The 21,830-nt window shown below is 43.8% G+C and overlaps 1 protein-coding gene across 2 annotated transcripts; it reads left to right on the forward strand.

Annotated features, from left to right (window-relative positions):
* The first annotated feature begins 960 nt into the window (after nt 1–960).
* chd8 (chromodomain helicase DNA binding protein 8) lies at nt 961–21,094 on the forward strand. 2 transcript variants are annotated; one of them, XM_040044839.1, is made up of 39 exons: nt 961–1,091; nt 2,129–3,246; nt 3,363–3,689; nt 5,048–5,161; nt 5,301–5,803; nt 5,918–6,029; nt 6,496–6,702; nt 6,853–6,921; nt 7,018–7,073; nt 7,215–7,332; nt 7,434–7,517; nt 7,604–7,741; nt 8,372–8,493; nt 8,620–8,863; nt 8,958–9,134; nt 9,395–9,538; nt 9,658–9,756; nt 9,911–10,070; nt 11,329–11,539; nt 11,694–11,889; nt 12,050–12,220; nt 12,352–12,642; nt 12,809–13,029; nt 13,127–13,329; nt 14,555–14,711; nt 14,794–14,883; nt 14,979–15,082; nt 15,194–15,317; nt 15,531–15,606; nt 15,703–15,971; nt 16,212–16,441; nt 16,575–17,255; nt 17,344–17,447; nt 17,530–17,751; nt 17,920–18,015; nt 18,115–18,228; nt 18,335–18,436; nt 18,532–18,636; nt 19,258–21,094. In XM_040044839.1, the coding sequence occupies exons 2-39, from the start codon at nt 2,230–2,232 to the stop codon at nt 19,636–19,638; spliced, it is 7,839 nt and encodes a 2,612-aa protein (XP_039900773.1). In that variant the 5' UTR covers nt 961–1,091; nt 2,129–2,229; the 3' UTR covers nt 19,639–21,094. The 2 variants fall into 2 exon arrangements, with proteins under 2 accessions (XP_039900773.1, XP_039900774.1); XM_040044840.1 differs by having other exon boundaries at nt 6,499–6,702.
* Nucleotides 21,095–21,830: the final 736 nt, after the last annotated feature.

Below are 21,830 nucleotides of genomic sequence, written 5' to 3' on the forward strand. Positions count from 1 at the left end.
ACTCATTGGTTCACTCTTCAGCCACGTAGAGTGAGTAACCTCCGTTTTGCCCCGAGCCCCACAAGGACCTGCAAATACAACAAACTTCAAAGCCATTGGCAGTTTATTTACTTCAAGATTTGCTCCACTCAAATACAATTGTATCTGACAGGGTGTGGCATTCCTGTGATCTGACCTCAGAGGGCCCTATGTAGAAATCTAAGTATGAGATTATTTAAGATTAGTTTACACTTATATGGTCTAATTAATTTGTGATTAAGGAAACTGACCAAAAGAAAAAAGAAAAAGAAAAAATGAATCTGGGGCAATAAGAGCCCTTTTCTGTCCCAGTGCCCTGAAAACTGCATACATAACAGACTGAAAGCTAGTAATTATATTTTAATATTGGGCCACTAGAGGGCACCAAAGCCTAATTAAAAAACTGAATCGCATATGAAAGCGCCAGACCATTACATTAATACCCAGAGGAAGCTAATATTAATGTTCCAGGTGTACCAGTAACCTTGGGAAATATATAATACGCCCTCGTCGTCTGGTTATATACATCTAGAAACTAATAGACCGATATGACAACAGGTCTTCATTCATTTAATGATGTAGGCTGATTTCTGGGCTATGGCCAGTGTAATAAACCGCTGAAAAAATTGATGGTGTGCCATTCAGAAACAGGTCTTTTGGCCGTGCAGTCCATGAACACTTCAGTTTATTAAAACAATATCTATTTTTTTTCCAGCCAGCTCTAAAACTGCTGCGCTTCCTATTTCGAGCATCTACAACAGCGAGACAGCAATGTTGAAGATCACCGAGCCAAACGATCCCAACTAGGCCGCATTTAGTGTTACTTCAACCAAACTATGACTCTCATCCCGCCCGGTAGCGGCAGTACGTCTGATGGACAGCTAGTCGAGCCAATGAAATTGCCGTATGCTGCCGGCTTGGGAGGAGGCTAACCAATGATCGTTTCACGGCACCAGAGGGGCACGCTTTCTGAGCTTTCTCTGGCAAGAATGTTAGTTCCTGCTCTCTCCTGGCCGTTTCCTGTAATCGTACAGTGTTGTGAGACTCAGAAAGCCATGTGTGTCGACGCAAAGGTAAATTTAGCACCCTGAAATTATTACTGTGAGAGTTGGGGCAGTAGATATGATGGTTATTTTCACGTATTTTTGCCGAAAATAGACGCAGGCCAGCCGAAACAGCAATGCGGCCTAACCTGTGTCTGAACGTTGACGGGCAATGGTTATTGTGGCACGTTGCTTTGGTTTGGTCCGGTTTGTTGACGATATTGAAGGAGTCCGGTGGACTGAATGGTTGATAGTAAATGACTGGAAAGCGAACTGACGGCGAAGAGGACACAATTCATCGTGTTTTTGAGTCTAAATGTGTTTACGGTGCCACACACGCCTTTGTAACAGGCACATTTTTGTAGCGGTAGAAGCTAATGCTAGCCGACGGTTTTGGGAGAAAGACTGCAATACGACCTGAGAGGAAAGCATCCCGTCTTTCCAGCATCACTGACCTAATCGTATGACTTCACTGCTCGTTATTCTCATTCACTAAATGTTATCCGCGTACTTTCTCTTTATATGTTAACACTTAAGCCGACGAGCACTGTTTTTGTGTGTTTTCAAAGCTTTTAATTTCACTTTGAAAGCGTTTCTGGACGGTGTGGCCATGAGTTGGAGGATGAATTCCAAAACTATACTTTTAATGTTTCGTCTCTAGTTTACAAGCTGCTACATCTTTCTAGCATTATTTTATTTTATTTTTTATGCGGCCCATTAACTGCATTAACCGGATAATTTCCACCACAGCCACTAAGATAAATAAAAGCGTGTTTACATAAAGTGATCCTTGTTTTAGTAAACTGTTCACGTCCTTTTAACCCTTAAGACATTTCCACTGATTATGATCTTCATAGCCACCAGAAAACCATAATAAAAAGTACAATGATTACCTTTCTCTGCTTCTCCCTTCCTTAACTTAAGCACTCTTGTACTAACCATTAGAGCTGTCACTTCACAGTTTGATGTAAAGGTCTGAGAGACGTTATGCTGTAATAGTGCAGCATTTCTTTGAACAAAGTCAGTAAGAAAATTGTGTCTAACTGTTGTTTCCTTTCCTTTCACAGCTGATTATCTAAAAATTGAGAAGAACTGGACAACAACTATTTAGCTTCCATCTCGGAGTCTTTTTAACATTGTGCCCATCTCCCTGTGTGGAGTGGGCAAGATGGCAGATCCCATTATGGACCTCTTTGAGGACACACCCCTGTTTAACTTGGATGCCCTACCGGACGACTCCTTTTCTCAGGGTTCCTCGGACCCGGTTGAGGAAGCGTTCAAGCTCGCTCTGGGTCAGGTGGATCCAACACCAGAGTCTGAGCCTGCTCCTGAGCTCGCGTCTAACACGAGCCTCGGTATTCCTGTAGAAGCTCCAGCCGTTCCGGATCCAGCCCCTGTTCAAGTCCCCACACAGCAGCCAGTGCAAGTGGCAACTCCTCAGACCATTTCCATAGCTGTAGCGCCTCCTGTGACCCCTGCCCCTACTCCTACTGATACTGTGAATCAGATACAGGCCCAGACCACCATACCAATTGCCAGCAATGCCAGTGGGGCCACCAGTAGCACTGTCCTGTTGAGCTCGCCTCTGACTGTTTCTAGCTCTCCAGCTACAACCACCGCCACCACCCAGCAGCTCACACAGATAACCCACCAGCTTACTCCCCAGCAGTTAGCTGCCATTACACAACAGGCTGGTGGCAAAATCGTCATTCTCAAAGGTCCCCAGGGTCAAGCACAGGTGCTACAGACTGTATCAGGAGCCACGGGTCAGACTGGTGGAAAGGTCATCCGTGTAGTGTCTGGCACACCACTCAAACCTGGCATGTCCATCCTGCAGGGCGGAACAGTATTGAATCAGGCAGGCCCAGGACAAACACAAGTGAAGGTGGGTGGTGCAGGAGTGCAGAGGCTGCTGCAGTCTCCTAATGGACCAGTGAAACAGGTGTTGCTCACGTCCATGCCCCAGCAGGTGCAGCAGACACAAGGCCAGCCAGTTCAAGTGCAGATTCCAGCAACAGCACAGATAACTCAACCCCAGGCTGCCCAGATCCAGGTTCAGGCACAGGGCCAAGTGCAGCTCCAAAACCAAGCTGCTCAGATCCAAGTTCAACCCCAGGCAGCTCAGATCCAGGTCCAGGCACAGGGCCAAGTGCAGCTCCAGCCAGCTATGCAGGCCCAGACGCAGGTAAGCAGACCACAAAGTGTCAGCAGGTGACATTTGTTATACCATCAGGATAACTGCTGATTTCATGTTTTTTAATTAGTTCAGTTATAAATGTCCTTCTGCATTTCTCATTCTAGGGTGGAGAAGCAAAACGCATCACCTTGGTTCTTCAGCAGCCATCCCAGGCTGGCTCTGCAACTCAAGCAGGTCAAGCTCTTGCAGCCCAACAGCAGGTCACCCAAGTCCAGCAGGTTCAGACGGCACAAGGAGGCCAACCTCAGCAGACCCAGGCCCCAACTAAACTGGTTCTGGGGCAGCTCCCCGGGGGGAAACTGGTGCTCCAGGGGAGCCAGCTAGCAGCCCTGACCCAGGCACGAGCAGCAGGCCAGGCTGGAGGGCAGCCCAAAGTTCTCACAATTCAGCTACAGGTGCAACAACAGCCCAATCAGCAAGGTGGTGTAAAGGTGAGAAACGAGTGCTGTAGGAGTTGGAGGTCTCGGCTTGTTTAACAGTGTTAATAAGTTACGTTGAGTTTTGATGGCATGTTTTTGGGAAAATCATTCAAATTGCTCTTAATTTCTGTTGTTTCAAGTAAGTGGGGCCTTGAAAGTCTTGTTGTTGTTGTTGTTGTTGTTCCCTTGTCAATCATCTTGAATACCGGTCTGCTTTTAATTTCCACCATTCGCAAGTACTATAGTTCTGAAATCTGTGAAAGTTTGCTCCTCCTCAAAGGTGTCACTGTGTAACTAATATTTTAGTTCAACATGTGTACCAGAGTACACAGTGCTTCAGATGTACAAATGTAATATTCTGTGTAATATGAGGTGACATGGCAAAACACCTTGGCTTTGACAACGTCTTTTAGCCAGGACAGATCAGACCAGCTTAATCACCATCTTGGCTCCACTGACCGGTATCAGTTAGTATTCAGAGGTAGTTTCTCTGATCAGCTGAAGAGCATTGATTGTTTTGAAACGCACTTTGTGGTATGTGATGTGGAGGGACTGGCAAGCTTGGAGATAAAGGACGGTGCATTTTAAATATATTGACATTCTCTCCGTGTCTTTGTTACGTGATATTTAATGGCTTCAGGTTGAAAAACCAGCAAATTTAGGTCTTTTAATAGGAATGTTAAGTTTATTATTACTCCAAATAATCAGATTAGACACATGTGTGTCTAATCTGTGTCTAATCAATGTTTTAGTCTTTCTGTCAAGTTAATAACAATTTTACATGGTCATTGTGGGGGTTTTATGTTTGGGTTTTTTTGTTTGGTTTTTTTAAAACCAGTTTAAAGCAACATGACAACAAAATTTTGAAATACCTTTGCCGTGTGTGTGTGTGTGGGGGAGGGGGCAGTGTGAACGATAACTACAGTAGCAACCCAACAGGCAAACCATGAAACTGGAAGGACTCATGCTAGTTTATTTCAAGCATTTGAACTTTCACAATAAGACAGTGCAAACTGTCTACTAGTAAACTGATAACATAAAGACATTGTTTATTTATTTTTATTTTTCAGGCGTGTGTGCGTGTATTTATGATGTAGCCCACTCAAAGTCTGTATGGGTGGGAACACCACCTAGTTTAAAGAAAATTTTGGAGTCAGAAGGAAGTCTCATCCATGTGCTACAGGTTGCTTTTACAAGTCATATGCCATCCAGTTTTAAAAACTTGTTAATACAACTTATTCTCGGAAACTTGCATTTAAAAAAAATAAAAATTCTTGTTAATTTTTAGGAAGTCCCTCAGACAAGGCTTGTTATGTTTTGTTTGTTATCTGATCAATCTGTAACTTGATGTGTCTTTTTCATGTGTGCAGTACCAGCTGGTTTCAGGAGCTGGGAATACCGGCAGCCCTCAGGTGTTGCAAATATCCCAAGGCCAAGGAGGGCAGCGAGTGGCAGTACCACTCAAAATGCTTCTGCAGCCACAGGTAGACCTCTAATCTGCAGATTTTATTTATTCTCTACATTAGAGTGGGGCTTTTAATGTGAACTGAGAGAAATTACAGGGAAGAATGTATTGTAATTTTGTAAAAATGTTATGTATTTTTAACCTTCTCTTTAACTCAGACAAGCGCAGCCTCGTCGGCTGGCGGCACCGTCTCTGTTGTGAAGGTCATCAACACTTCAGCAGCAGGACCGTCTTCTACAACTACCACTCCATCCCAGGCCATCCGCATTACCAAGGCGCCCGGAGAGCCTGCCTCTGTGCGGCGAGTGGAGATTCTCTGCAAGCAAGAGAAAGCTAACCGTATAGTGGCTGAGGCTATAGCTCGGGCCAAAGCTCGTGGTGAGAAGAACCTACCCAGAGTCCTTAACCAGGATGAGCTTCCAGCTACGCAGTCTTCCCCAGAAATGGGGGGTACCGTGACGGTGGTGTCTAGTGCTAAGAAGAAAACCAGCGGTGGAGGAAGTAAGAAGAAAAGCCCTGTATCTGGAGGAACGGCACCCAAAACCGCAGGAGGGCCTGACAAAAAGGGAAAAGTCAAGGCACCAGGAGGAACAACTATAGTGGCAGGAGGCACAGTAATACCCAGTGCTGCGAACAAGAGCAAAAGCAAAGCTAAGGCGAAGTAAGCAAATGAAGATGTCTCATTTAAATGCACAGCTTATTTCTGTACATTTAGAAATGCAGCTTTGAAGAAAACCATATTTAAACCCCCCCCCCCCCCCCCTCCATCCTACAGTACTATCACTCTAGTTGGAGCAAAGAAAAGAAAGAGAAACGCGTCCTCAGACCACTCTGACGGGGAGTTGAGTCCTGCGTCACCTGCTGCGCTGGAGGATGACATGATTACGGTACAAGCACATGCACGCTCATAAAATCATACAAGTAGACGCAACAAATAGTGTTGAGCCATCCTTTCTTTTCTTTTTTTGCCCCACTGTGAACACTTCATAATCGTACTGTTTGTTGGTAGCAATTGTTGACAGTACATTGCCCTGATTTGATGTCTTTGTGATAATAATTGCGACATAAAATAAACAGAAGATTAAGAGTATGTGGAGTACTTCCACAGTAAAGACTTGTCCTAATAAAACCACCTGGTAGTTGCAGATGAGTAGCTTCCCTTCCTGTCTCAGGTGGTTGACACACATCCAGTTATGTGCTGGGACGTCCCAGTTATGAACCGATTTGGAAAAAGGGGGCATATAAGTCAAGATACCACAGAAATATAATGAATTCTAAATAAAAACTGTCTAATAACACTCAGCTCCTGCTGCACAGAATACACACGTTTAAATTGCGCCCCTCTCTCCTCAGAAGAGACGCTCCAATCGTGTGGTGAAGAGAAAGAAGTACACTGAGGATCTAGATATCAAGATAACGGATGATGAGGACGAGCAGGAAGACGTAGATGTTACTACAACCGCGGCAGCTGTGGCTTCCATCAGCAGTGGGGCACCACTGCAGCTCAAACAGGAAGTGGAGCTGGATGGTGATGGATTGCCCAGTATGCAGTTCTTTGTGGTGAGTGTGGAACAATATCATTTCTTCTTATTGTCACGATGAGACGGATGCTGGTTGTGTGTATTTTGGGGTGTTTGTTTTTATTCACATTTATGTGTGGCTATTTGTGATGTTTGTAGTGTGAGTTTTTGACACGTATTTATTTTACAGGAAAACCCAAGTGAAGAAGATGCTGCCATTGTAGACAAAATTCTCTCCATGAGATTAACCAAGAAGGAAGTACGTTCACTTAATTAATTATAATCACTAAATTACTTAATATAGTTTAAGTTGTTGCGGGCGTAATGGCTTCAAATTTGCTCTTTTGTTTTTAAGGTGTTTCCAGGCCAGTATACAAATATAGAAGAATTCTTTGTGAAATACAAAAACTAGTAAGTTGCAGTGTCTCTCTGAGCATCTTTGACTCTGGCACGTGACACCTTTTTTTTTTTTTTGTTTGTTTTTTTTGTTTATTGTTTGAGGGGATGGGTGAGTGAGTAAAAATGAGTACAACTGCACACTCTTGTTTTCAGTTCATACTTGCACTGCGAGTGGGCCACTTTGGAGCAGCTGGAGAAAGACAAGAGGATCCATCAAAAGATTAAGAGGTTCAAGACCAAGCAAGCTCAGATGAGGCACTTGTTCCAGGAGGTGAGCGGGAAGCACACGCTGAAACCTGTCAGTTTGGGTGTATCTCAGTTAGATGCACTTATCCTTATGCTGTCTGTGGCTAATGCTTTTGTTTTCTTTAGGACGAGGAGCCTTTTAATCCAGACTACGTGGAGGTGGACAGGATCCTGGATGTGTCCCACAGTGTGGACAAGGACAACGGCGAGGTGAGAGATGAGGCATTAACCTTTGGCCTCCCTTTGCAAAATTGCAAATTGCTTGTGTTAATTCCCATTCTCTCTCGTCCTGTCAGCCTGTTATCTACTACTTGGTGAAGTGGTGCTCTCTGCCATATGAAGATGCTACTTGGGAGCTGAAGGAGGATGTGGACGAAGGCAAGGTTGAAGAATTCAGCAAGATCCAAAACAGACAACCTCGCCTTAAGAGAGCGGTGAGCAGTCATGTAAAAGATATAGTAATGTATCTGTGTGTATTTATGTTGTGACGTCTGATAGTACAACCCTGTATTCTTTTCAACACAACATTACAGTGATGACCAAAGCCACTGATGTGAAATTGTCAGGTCATAAGTCCAGAAATACTATTGGTGACTGTAAATTTGGAAGAGCACGTGATTGTGAAGATGCTGGCTTGGATGAAGATGTGTATCCAGCATCCGTGTTTTAGAATCCCAAACTACAGTTTAATTAAACAATGGTGGGAGGAAGCTGTAACTTTAAGTTTGTCCCTGCGTTTCTCTGTTAAACGTTTAATGTAAACAGTTTAGAGAGACACTTTGTGTGTAACAGAAACAAACTGACACAACCCCCAGTGCACAAATCAAACATGTTCAGTGCAGGTTACCATTCACTGTGAACCAAACTTTAGAAAATCCCCAGTTGTTCCAACAGGACTAATCTGCTCTGCATCAAGATGCAGAAATGCTTCTTTGAGTTTCTTTTTTTTACTTTTGTCTCCTTCCTTCCTTCAAAACTTGGCTTAATGGAAAAAATGAGAACTTACGTAAGGGAACAACGATGTTTCTTGTGAGTTTTTCATCTATTTTTTCTCTTCTATTTAGGCACGGCCTCCTGCCAGTTCTTGGAAAAAGTTGGAGGAGACCAGAGAGTACAAGAATGGTAACACACTCAGAGAGTACCAGCTGGAAGGAGTCAACTGGCTGCTCTTTAACTGGTACAACAGGTATTTATCCCACACACTCTTTTGCTTAACACCATGGTCAGAAACATATTTTAACCTTCAAACTAGTTTCAGACAATGTGAACATACCACCGCATTTTGCACTCAAATGATGTTTCTTTATTTTAGGCAGAACTGTATCCTGGCAGATGAGATGGGTCTGGGGAAGACCATCCAGTCTATTGCACTCCTATCTGAGGTTTATGCTGCTGGTGTCCAGGGCCCCTTTCTGGTCATTGCTCCCCTCTCCACCATCACCAACTGGGAGCGGGAGTTCTCTACGTGGACCAACATGAATGCCATCGTCTATCACGGCAGCCTGGCCAGCCGACAGATGATACAGCAGTATGAGATGTACTGCAAAGATGAGAAGGTAAAGTTATTGGTTATGATCGCCAGCGATTTGTTTTGTGTTTTTTGTAATGTGTTCATAACATGTTTAATGAAAATCATGATTTTGTGTGCAGGAGCATTTAATCCCGGGTGCGTACAAGTTCGATGCTCTCATCACAACCTTTGAGATGGTGCTATCTGACTGCCCCGAGTTGAGGGAGATCGCCTGGCGTTGCGTCATCATTGACGAGGCTCACCGTCTCAAAAATCGTAATTGCAAGCTTTTGGATAGCTTAAAGATGCTGGACCTGGTGAGTGGACCACAGCTAATGTTGCTGAATAACAGGAATACTGACATAATGGTGTCCAGCACAGTTTTAATTGAATTAAAAAATTTTCATTTACACAGAAGTGCACCCCAAATGGTTTTAAAAAACTTTCAGACTTCGGCTAATCCGTTTCTTTGGGATCTTGTTCCTTCTGCATCGTCCCTGATTTATCACCACACGGTTTTACACTCGCCCTTCTTTTTTTCTTCCATCTCACATTTTGTGTCTTGTGGTTCTTTCAGGAACACAAAGTGTTGTTGACTGGCACTCCCCTCCAGAACACTGTGGAGGAGCTCTTTAGTCTGCTTCATTTCCTGGAGCCTGCCCAGTTCCCCTCTGAAACTGAATTTCTCAGAGACTTTGGAGACTTGAAAACAGAAGAACAGGTGCGACATGCCTAAATATTGGCGTTAGCATCGATAACCTTATTCTGTTTGTCGTCGTTACATATACGCATCGACTCCCTTGCCCGCTATTGAGCTGATTATTTGTTTTGGTCCTTTAGGTTCAGAAGCTACAAGCAATCTTGAAACCCATGATGCTTCGAAGGCTCAAGGAGGATGTAGAGAAGAACTTGGCACCCAAACAGGAGACCATCATTGAGGTTAGATGGAATAAAATCTTAATGCGAGACCTTTTCTTTTCACCAAAAAAAAGAAAAAGAAAAAAAAAACCAAGGATCTCAATTGATGATTGCCATAACATCACTGGTGAGCTTAAAGGGAGAAAAAACATAATGTGCAATTGTTTCCTCTCAGGTTGAGCTGACAGATATCCAGAAGAAGTACTACCGGGCCATTCTGGAGAGAAACTTCAGTTTCCTCAGTTTAGGAGCAAGCAGTAACAGCAATGTCCCCAACCTGCTCAACACTATGATGGAGCTCCGCAAGTGCTGCAACCACCCCTACCTCATCAATGGTATTACATGACTCTTAACGAGTTTTTTTTTTTTTTTTTTTTTTTTTTTCCCCCTCTAGTGGATAGGGATGGGTACCGGTATCCGGTGCCATGATGGCACCGGTTCTGACATAAACGGTAGTAACCAGACCGAAAAGCAGCGCACATTTCGGTGCTTTATTTCGGTGCTTTTTTTTCCTGAGATGTGATACACTTTGAATTCTAGCCAATCATTTTACGTTTCCGAGGATAGTAGGCGGGTCCAGGTACATACGTTCTTTTAGAGCAGAGCTACAGATTAAAAATGCCCAAGGCAAAGCGGTCAAAAGTCTGGCTGTACTTCACAGCAAAATATGCAAACTCAGCAGCCTGCAACAAGTGCTTTAAGGTGATACTGTGAAAACACCTCAAATCCGATGAAACACCTGGCGACGCATTTTTTTAAAAGCCGAAAAATGCACCGTATTTGAAAGCTTGCCGCGAGACCTCACACCGAGCGCATCTACTGCGGGTGTGGTGCTTGTTATCGGACCCGGATGATGATGGCAGCAGCAGCCGTTCTTCTCTGCGTGAGTAGCTTAATGTTGTCCGTGTGTAATTTACGTTGAGTAGGCTAACCACGTTATTACATTAATGCATGTAAGGTGAACTAGCAAACACAGTCGTAGTTACATGCGGCTGTCTTCTTGTTTGATGGCAGATACTCCCTTCACCCTGGCCAAAAAGGCTAAAATGACCAAAGAAAAAGTGGAAAACAGTTAAACATGAGAGGTTTTTGGACAAAGTTTGTGTTTTTTCCATTGATTAAGCACTGCTTCCAGCCAAGAGTGATACCATATATGCCCTATAGCTGCAGAAAAGGCTAACATTGTTATCTTTTTACAAAAAAAAAAAAAACAGCTGAACATGAGAGGTTTTTGGACCAATTGTGTGTTCTCCATTCTTTAAGCACCGGTTTGAGCACCGTTTAAGCACCGGCACCGGTATCGGATAAAACCTAAACGATACCCATCCCTACTAGTGGAGACAGCTTATTTATCAGAGTTTATCCTCTGGCATTGATAAACAACATTAGGTCGAAGTTTTTTTTTAGCTCTTTGTACCTTTGGTACACTCAGGCTCACAGATCTAAATTGTGTCATGTAGTTCATATAATCATTTGATATTTGGCAGATGTTATTAACATGTGATGTTTCTAAAATACAGCGGCAGCACTGCAGGTTTTGCCAGCAGGTATCATATTTATTTAAAACCAATATGTTCTTGTTGTTATGTTCAGGTGCGGAGGAGAAGATCGTAGCGGAGTTGCGGGAGGTGTACGACCCCCTGGCCCCTGACTTCCATTTGCAGGCTCTGATTCGGTCGGCTGGAAAGCTGGTGCTACTGGACAAGCTGCTGCCTCGCCTCAAGGCTGGTGGCCACAAAGTGCTCATCTTCTCCCAGATGGTGCGCTGCTTAGATATTCTGGAGGACTACCTCATCAACAAGAGGTATGATGACCGCAGTGTATATGTTGCAGTTTTTCTAAAATGATAAATAAATGTCAAATGCATGCTAAGTCAGCGATCATTAAAAATCTTTTTGAAATATTTTTTAGTGCTTGCAGAATGCTGTGTGGTAGGTTAATGTAACTTGTTTTTACAGATACCTTTATGAGCGAATTGATGGTAGAGTGCGTGGGAACTTGCGACAGGCTGCCATCGATCGTTTCAGCAAACCTGACTCAGACCGCTTTGTCTTCCTGCTGTGTACCCGTGCTGGTGGCTTGGGTATTAACCTAACTGCTGCTGACACTTGTGTTATATTTGACTCTGACTGGAACCCTCAAAATGACCTGCAGGTACAAGACATAAAGTGGCATGAATATAACCAAAAGATCAAACAATCTTAAAATATTTGGTTCAAACTTTGTACTTTCTCCTCATTTTATGCAAGTTCTGCTCTCTTGACCCCTTTGTTTGTTTTGTTTTTTTAATTTGTTTTTTAAATGGCTATTTTAGGCCCAAGCCCGATGTCATCGTATTGGCCAGTCAAAGGCTGTCAAGGTCTACCGACTCATCACTAGAAATTCCTATGAGCGGGAGATGCTTGATAAAGCAAGTCTGAAGCTAGGCCTAGACCGTGCAGTCCTGCAAAGCATGAGTGGCAACAAAGACAGCAACGTCAATGGGGTAAGAAAAGTCACAGACTCTGACTGCCGTGCCACATTATTGATCAGTTGTAGTATATTTTTGGTTTTTTTTCAAAACTAGCCTTTTGAAATCCAGTCTGGGTAATTTGTAAATTCGATGCCTTTCAACAGATCCAGCAGTTCTCCAAGAAGGAGATAGAAGATCTGCTTAGGAAGGGGGCTTATGCTGCCATCATGGATGAGAACGACGAGGGTAGTCGGTTCTGTGAGGAAGATATTGACCAGATCCTTCAGCGAAGAGCCACTACCATCACCATTGAGAGCGAGGGAAAAGGTTCCACTTTCTCCAAAGCCAGCTTTGTGGCCTCTGAGAACCGTACTGACATCGCCCTCGATGACCCTGAGTTCTGGCAGAAGTGGGCCAAGAAAGCAGACATAGACATGGACACAATCAATAGGAAGGTAAAGCTATGCTGTTTTATTTTTTTGGTAAAGAAATTCATATGAGAATTGTAGAGCTAAATGGTGTCAACTTGTATTAGATTTATTTAAAAGCACCTATCCTCTCATACACCAAGTTTGAGTTGTTTATTGTGTTCATCTTAATATAACGTGTTTCTCTTCACAGAACACTCTTGTGATCGACACTCCAAGAGTTCGTAAGCAGACCCGTCAGTTCTCCAGTCTACGCGGTGAAGGTGGAGACCTGTCCGATCTAGACAGTGATGAAGAGTACCCACCGTCCAATTCCAGACACTCGCGTGCTTCTCGGCGGTCTGACCGCCACAGCGGAGGTGGTTACGGCCGCACTGACTGTTTCCGGGTGGAGAAACACCTTCTCGTCTATGGGTGCGAAGAGTGCATTTCCTGTATAAATATATTTTTTTCTTTTTAATTGGGTTTTGTCCTTTATTTTCACTCTTTTACCTGTGTTCGTCTTTTTTAGTTGGGGTCGCTGGAGGGACATCTTATCCCATGCCAGGTGTAAGCGGCGTCTGAGCGAGCGTGATGTGGAGACGATCTGTCGCGTTATTCTGGTCTTCTGTCTGCTTCACTATCGTGGAGACGAGAACATCAAGAGTTTCATCTGGGAGCTCATCACGCCGCCAGAGAATGGGCGTGAACCACAAACGCTACTCAACCACTCGGGTATGGAGCTGCACTTAGCATTCCCATTTATCCCTCATACAGTTAGGTGCATATATATTTGACCACTGACACAGGTTTTGTTTTTGTTTTTTACCCATTTATTGAAACATATTCCAGTTATAGTATATAATGGACATAATGTGTAGACTCAACTTTCATTTGAGGATATCCACAAGGGTTTAGGAGTTTAGCTCCTTAACATGCGCCCTCTTTTTAAAGGGACAAAAAGTCATTGGACAATTGACTCAAAGACTGTTTCATGAGCAGGTTTGGGCAACTCCTTCATTAAATCATTATCAATAAAAGGCCTGGAGTTGATTTGAGGTGTGGCGCTTGCATTTGGAAGATTTTGCTGTGAACAGACAACATGAAGTCAAAGAAGCTCTCCGTGCAGGAGAAATGAACTATCCTAAAGCTGCTGGGGAAAAAAAAACATCAGAGACGTTGATACAATATTACAAATAGAAGATTCTACAGTTTAGTACATCCTGAGAAAGAAAGAAGGCGCTGGTGTAGCCGAATGAATTCTGAGGTGTTCAAAGACTTACTGTCCGCTCAAATCCAGCTAAATGCTGTCAAATTAATTGTGTGGTATTTTATAATATAAGTGGGCAATTACCCAAAACATACAGCCAAAGTAACCCAGGAGTTTATTTAAGCAAAGAAGTGGAATATTCTCGAATGTACAAGTCACTCACCTGGCCTCAACCCAATTGAACATGCATTTCACTTGCTGAAGACTAAACTTGAGACAGAAAGCAAACAAACAGCAACTGAAAGCTGCTTCAGTAAAGGCCTGGTGGAGTATTAAAAAAGAGGAAACCCAGCATCTGGTCATGTCCATGAGTTCAAGACTTCAGGCTGTCATTGCCAACAAAGCGTTTCAACCAATTATTAGAAATGAACATTTTATTTCCAATTATTTAATTTGCCCATTACGTTTTACTGAAATGAAGGGATTGTGTTATTAAAAAATGCTTTAGCTCCTCACATTTTTATGCAATCTTTTTGTTCACTGAATTAAAGCTAAACTACAACTCAGATGCACTTCACCTGAGTCTGAGTCGTTTCATCATTGTTGTAATGAACAGAACCAAATTTAGAACAAAGTTCTCTGTATAAAATATTTATGGACCTAACTGTGGTTCCTAGCTTGTTAAAGAGCAAATCTGTTAATCTGTGTGAAAGCTGAATAGCAGTATTTATTCTTTTTTTGTGTGTCTAGGCCTTTCTATTCCTGTCCCAAGAGGCAGAAAGGGCAAGAGGGTAAAAGCCCAGAGTACATTTGATGTTCAGAAGGTGGAGTGGATCCGCAAGTACAACCCTGATACCCTGCTGCTTGACGACAGCTACCGCAAGCACCTCAAGCATCAGTGCAACAAGTTAGTGAACCAGTCAGCTGTGTGTATGTATATTTGTATAGATTATTCACCATGGATATAAACCTCCATTCTCCCATGTCAGGGTGTTGCTGAGGGTGCGTATGCTATACTACCTGAAACAGGAAGTTATTGGTGAACATTCTGATTCTGTCCTGAAAGGAGCTGATATCAGGTATCTAATATATATATATATATATAGACAAGTGCGCACACAAACAGCAGCCAGTCCTGGCCATATACCATACATTGTTTTCTTTTTCTTCACAGGGATGTTGATATCTGGATGCCTGAGATGGAGCAGCAAGAGGTGCCCGCAGGATGGTGGGACTCTGACGCAGACCGCTCACTGCTGGCTGGTGTATTCAAGCACGGTGGGTTCAGTGTGAAGAACTTATTGTGGTTTAAAGACGGGCTCAGTTCTTGCTCTGTGTTGGTGGTCAAAGATTTAGCGTTTAACAGCCTCGACTTTTCCCTGCTCTTAGGTTATGAGATGTACACCACCATGCGCGCTGATCCTTGCCTCTGCTTCCTGGAGAGAGTCGGCCGGCCTGACGACAAGGCCATTGATGCCGAGCAGCACACTGGTGATGCTGAACTGGGAGACGAGTGAGTGTCGTTGGCAAACTGGGCCGATTTTAGAAGTTATTTGCTTATAGATTTGTAGCAGATTTTCAAATTAACTGTGAGCTTTTACAGTTTCACATTTCTGTCAATTTTGAAAGTTTCAAATGTCTGTGTTTAAGTTAAATTAGATTACTGCATAATTGCATTGTTTACTTTTTCTTTCTATCTTTTTTTTTTTTTTTTTTTTAAATGCAGGGGTGACTACGATAAGTACTCAGAAGACCCAGAATTTAAGCCTGCATCAAGACACACCAAAGATCTTTTTGAGGAGGTACATATCAGACCCATCACATTTGGATGTGGCAGCACTGTTCTAATGTCATAGATTTGGATGATAGCACTAACAAATTTTTATTTTGTCCTCCAGTCCATGAATGTGGACGAGGAGATTTCTGTGGAAGATAAGGCACCTCCACCAGTGATCATAGAAAATTCAGCTAGCCATAGCGGTGTCTGCGAATGGCCCTCAAGCTCATCGCTCACAGCACGGCTGCGGCGGTTGATCACAGCTTACCAGCGCAGCTACAGACAAGAGCAGCTGAAGATTGAAGCCGAAGCGAAGGGTGACCGCAGGCGCAGGCGGTGCGAACAGGCCAGCAAGCTGAAGGAGATTGCACGGCAGGAGCGACAGCAAAGGTATACTGCTGCTATATCACTGTCTCAACACACAGTAGTAAAAGCTTTAATCCCACCAAATCACTATTTTGTAAATCTTGCTTAAGATTTTGGAAATAGTACCTTTTACAGGTGAAATGCTGAGTTACCATGTCACATTATAAACACGTAAAGAGATTTAAGTATTTTCCATTTTAGTTCAGAATCAGTTATACAAAATACCGTCCTCATTCTGACCCCTTTCTCTTCTGTTTCTTCCAGGTGGACACGTAGGGAAGAATGTGATTTCTACCGCGTGGTGTCAACTTTCGGTGTGGAGAAGATCAAAAAGGAGCCCGGTCTTCCTGAAGGAGGAGAGCCAGAATTTGACTGGACCCGTTTCCGTACTTTTGCCCGTCTAGATAAAAAAACCGATGAGAGCCTCAGTCGATACTTCCGTTCCTTTGTCGCCATGTGCCGGAGGGTGTGCCACCTGCGTCCAGGCCGTGAAGGTAATTACTAATTGATTGATGCTTGGCTTCTTCTTTTTTTTTTTTTTTTTTTTTTCCCCTCCCTGTATGTTGTAGTCAGTGTCCTACCATATCTACCACATGATTTAACATATTTCACGCTCACCTTATTCAGATCCAGCAGAGGTTACCCAGACTGTGGCTCCCATCACTGAAGAACGCGCTTCCCGTACTCTTTACCGTATCAGCCTCCTGCGTCGCCTTCGTGAGCGAGTCCTCCCCCACCCCTGCCTGGAGGAACGTCTCGCTCTGGCTCCATCCACCTCCGAGCTCCCAGCTTGGTGGAATATTCCAGAGCACGATCGCCAGCTAATGCTGGGCGCATCACTGCACGGCGTCAGCCGCACTGAGCTCTCCATCTTCGCAGACCCACAGTTCACTTTCAGCCAGGCCCGTGATGAGTTCATCCAGAACCAGCAGGCCCCACCTCCTCCACCTCCCCCTCCTCCTCCACCTCCACCACCCCAGGCACCACCCATCATGACACTCAGCCAGCCCAAGACTGAGGAGCACATGCTTGGGGTGAAAGAGGAGGGAACCGATGAGAATATTGGGTTGCTCGCAGGTGAAATCGCTGCTGGATTGCAGAGTACGCCCTTGAGTCACCATGACGGCAAAATGCGAGGTCAGGGCTGGAGCTTCAAGAGGAGCAAGGTGCGGGGAGAGAAAACGGAAGGGGGAAGGAAGGGGGAGGGAGCGTCTGACTCGGATTCAGACTCTGATTCGGGCTCGTCGTCCTCAGATCGATCGAGTAGCAGCGATGATAGTGGAGAGAGTGAGGCGGAGGTAGAAGGAGGTGAGCTGGTAGTTAAAAGAAAAAATGCTGAGTGGGGCGGGAGATAGAAATGACCTGTGTGCTAAGTTACTCTTTTCAATCTATACAGGAATGAAGGTGTGCGATGTGGATGAAGATAATAGTTTACTCTCAATGACTACGTCTCAGGATGGCATTCCTCCTCCTGATCCCCTCAGAGTTGACTGGCCCAAGGTAATTTATGCCCGCTTAATCCATACATGTGTGGGGTTTTGTCACGGTAAAAGACTCACTCATGGGATTATTTTTGTTTCAGGACCGTGTGTTGATCAACCGCCTGGACAGTTTGTGCACCCTCGTGCTGACCGGTCAGTGGCCCTCGGGCCGGCGTTACGTGTCTGAAGCTCAGCTCAACCCGAACTCGGAGCTGGTGGGAGATGAGATGGCTTACACACGGGTGATGCGTAAACCCCCCATCATGCCTGCCGTCCCAGGGGCAGATGGAGAAGATGGCGAATTTACTGTAAAACTCCTCAAGGTGAGAATAAGGTTGAGACATTAGAATTGTTGTAGGGATACACCGGCAAATTCTGTTCAGCTTACCTGAAGCAGTCGGTTGACTGTTAATGCAAGTTGCTAGAATATTGTTGACTGTGATGTGTAGTCTGTGGTTAAAAATACAAACCACCTCCTCTCACTCTGCCAGGAGGAGGGCCTGAAGCTCACATTCTCCAAGCAGGCCTTGATGCCCAATGGGTCAGGAGGAGAAGCCAGTGGGCGGAAGAAGCGCAAGGACCAAGAGGTACAAGAGTCAGGTTTACATGTTCCTCTGCAACAGAACCCAAGCAGTGTTTGAGATCACTTGATAATCTTATCATCATATCTCTTCCTTTCTTTTTAGTTTTCTGACATGGATGGACTCCACGATCCGTTGGAGCGGATGCCTCGTCGCAGGGACCCGCCCACGTGGCTGAAGGAAAACCCAGATTATGAAGTGGAGGGAGACATGCTGGAGGTAAATTCATGACTCTTATTCATGTCCTGGTTCATAAACAAACCCTGGTGACAGTTTGTGGTGAAACGGGTACGGGACTATGTTTCATCATATCTTGTTTCTTCAGCTTCTTGTGAACCGGAGCAAGAGGAAGAGAAGGAGGAGGGCAGATAAAGCCATCACAGGCAATGAGAAGGTCAAACTCATCAACATGAGGACAGGGAAGAAGGTGGGGCGCAGTTGCACACAAGCGTAGACTGGTGATGTTTACGTTTAGGCTTTATGATGCCCCTCGCTAACAAGCATGCAAATGTTTCTCTGTAGGTTGGAGCTGCTTTCTGTCCAATGTTGCAAGACCTGAGAGAATATCTGGAGGAGAATCCCGACAACGCTGTAGCACCGGAGTGGTCCGAAACTGTTCGGAATTCTGTATGTATTAAAGATGCTATAATTTTACATGACTCTTGTGATTAGATTACATCTTTATTGATAATTCTAATACTTCATTGGGTCGACGTCATTATTAATTATTCATAACAAAGTAGGGCGCAATTGTGACGCTGCAATTGCAAAGAGGCACCAATGGAGGTGGAAAGCTCTGTGCTCATTGTGCCAATTTATGAAGATGAATTCAGTCATTTTGTTAGAGTAATAACAAATGTAACCTATGAAGAGCACTGCAAATGAGCAAACCAGAGAGTGCGAGTCATCTACTAGCATCGCAGGCACAGCTTGTCGGAAATAAAGCAGTCTAAGGCTAAAGCATGCACATTTGATTTTGCTGACCACCTTCAGGACAAAGCCAAAGCTTTTGCACCACACTCGCAGCTGTGGACATGCAGCGGTGCTGTGCTTAAAATGATCTTGATGCTATAATTAAGCACAAATGACGGCGTCAGATGATGACCCAGATGGCAGTAAATTGCCTCTCACAACAGTTGTATGATAAATTTCAATGAATCAGATAATTTTTCACTCTGATTTTTGTGCCGACTCGATGAATTATTCATATTAATTCAGATAATATTGATTCTTTGCTTTTTCTCACAGGGCTTTCTGCCGGAGACCCTGTTCCACCGACTGCTAACGGAGCACTCGGAGATCCCGAAGAAAAGCCGTCGCCGTCATCATCACCACCATCACCACCACCACCACCACCACCATCACCACACTCCAGAGCCTACCCCCGAAGACCCCAACCTGGACGGAGTTGAAGAGGAGACTCTGGTGTCAGATGGAGCCTACATGATGGACGAGGAGGACCTGGAGTCCTCTCATCACTTCCTCACCAGTCCAGACTTTGATGTTAAAATGGAAGGAGGAGACAGCCTTTCACAGGGGGACTATGACAGCTCGGATCAGGAAGCGCTATTGGACGATGTTATCATAGCACAGAAAGACTCTGACTCCTCATCAAGCTCAGAGGATTGACTGAACCCTCCTCTCCAAACACATCTGACTTAGTCCCCTTTTCCAAAACAAATCATGTTATTCCTAATCATTTATTTTTATCATTATGTATCAAATTATGGATGAATTTGTTTCGGGGTTTATTTGTTGCTACATCTTTTCATTTGTTTTACATAGGATTTTTTTTTTCCATGTGAGGAGCAGATTTGCACCCTTCAATTTATTTTTTGTTTGTTTGGTTGTTTTTTTTTTCCCCCCCACAATCGTGTCCGGTCCTTATTCTCCTCAATCTTCCTCTCTAACCTCTGATAAAACGGCAAAAAGCTGAGCTTTCTTACCTGTCAACTGGTCCTTGTCCTCTACTTCCTTCTGAAACCTACGAATTCCCATCACATTCCCAGCCGTGACCAAAAGGGGACCCCTGCTGTACAGATACACTTTTCTTATCTAAGAACCTCAAAGCTGGTCCTCTAGCGCTACATGAAACTGGACGTGTACTGAGCAGAGCCAGATCCCACAATCTCCCCTGGGTCTCGTTCTGTCCAGACGAGTCTGTGAACTTTAAAGGGGATCCAGTTTATGGATGTACTGTTAGTGTTTTCACTCTATGGGAGGGTTAGGGGTAGAGAGGGAGGGAGGGAGAGGGGAAAGTGGCGTTATTAGTTACTGAAACGTAATAGGAGGATGGGTGTATTGTACAATGTAGAGCTGGTCAATTGTGTACTATGGTGCAAAGATGACGGCATTGAGTTACTATTCTTGTTTTATGACCTGACTGTATCTGTGATATGAATAACAGCAATCTACAGTGAAAGCACGTTTGTGTGTGTTATTGCGATTTCCACTCAGCTGAAGCAATAAGGAAGTTTGCTGTCTGTACACATAATGTCCTCCTGTTTAATAGTCATGCCCTGATTACAGCAGACGATGATGTATAAGAGCTCCAATTATTCCCGTTTCCCCTGAACCGAGATATGTTATGCAGTTATTAAGCTATATTGGAAACTAAAGTAGTATTTATTGTGAAGTTTACTCTGTCTCGAGGCTAAATGTGTGAAAATAATGATGTAACACGGATGTGCAAACACTATATTTGGTGCAACTTGAGCTTAGTGTGTTTTTAGGATACAGGTGTTCCTGAGGATTGGGCTGCGATTAAGGTTTACATAACAGAGCAGCGTGAGGAAATCCTTAAGTTGGGACAGGAAGCCTGAGAAATAACTCGGATTTGATCAAATTGGTTCATTAAAATCCTTCGCTAAAAGGGGAATAATTACATTCAGTAAATGCTGATAGTGGTGGAAAGAGAGATTAATGGTTAAGTTGGGTTTGTTTTTTGTTTTTTTTGGTCCCCGTAGCGTGATCGTACATACTATTCACTGGTGGAAGGGAAAAGAGTCGATACAGCGTGGTATCGTAATATTGTATCAATACGGTAATGTTTTGTAAAATACATTAAAATACTCTGGGAACATTACAAACGAGGCCTCATGTCGCCTGATAGGATGCAACTTTTATGCAAACGGTCACAGTGTGACTTGCACTGGCTACTGTCACACTCAGATTGTTAAAGGATTGCACATAATTACTGTTTGATTTGATAAATGCAGACTGATTGCCAACGTGTTGCCATCAGTCTGAATGAGTCTTTGTCAACAAGGACAACTCAAGGGAACTCAACTCACTGGTTATATTTCTATAAAACAGGAAGGTTGCTGAGTACAAATGTAGTGGTTAAATGTGAATTTCTGTCTATTTAGACAACTGTAATATTTCCTTGATTTCTCACAGTTAATTGTTGTATTATCAGAAACAGATTGCATGTAATTGCCGCTCTAACTGCAGGCTGACTCTGGCTTATGGCAACGTTTATGGCCGGTTTTAGTGACAGTGTTGGAACATTTGACAGTCAAAAAAATAACTGAAATTTATCCTAGTGGATAAAATAGATACTGACAAAGTTTAACTTTGAGGACATAATTTGCAATTTCAAAAAAAGTGATAGATTGCAATATATGTTAGCGCAACACTTGGCATATTGCAAAATGTTAACAGCTGCGATATTGTATCCTGAGTTACATGTTGTGATATCATATTGTGGGCTGTCTGGTGATTCCCACCTCTATGACTCACACCACCATAAAAGAACTTGGAATCAAGCAAATATCCAAATTTGATTAGCTGCTTTAAGGACATATTTTTTTGCATATAGA

This window comes from Simochromis diagramma, unplaced genomic scaffold, assembly GCF_900408965.1.
Source record: "Simochromis diagramma unplaced genomic scaffold, fSimDia1.1 OVJJ01000663.1, whole genome shotgun sequence".
Classification (NCBI taxonomy): Eukaryota; Metazoa; Chordata; class Actinopteri; order Cichliformes; family Cichlidae; genus Simochromis; species Simochromis diagramma.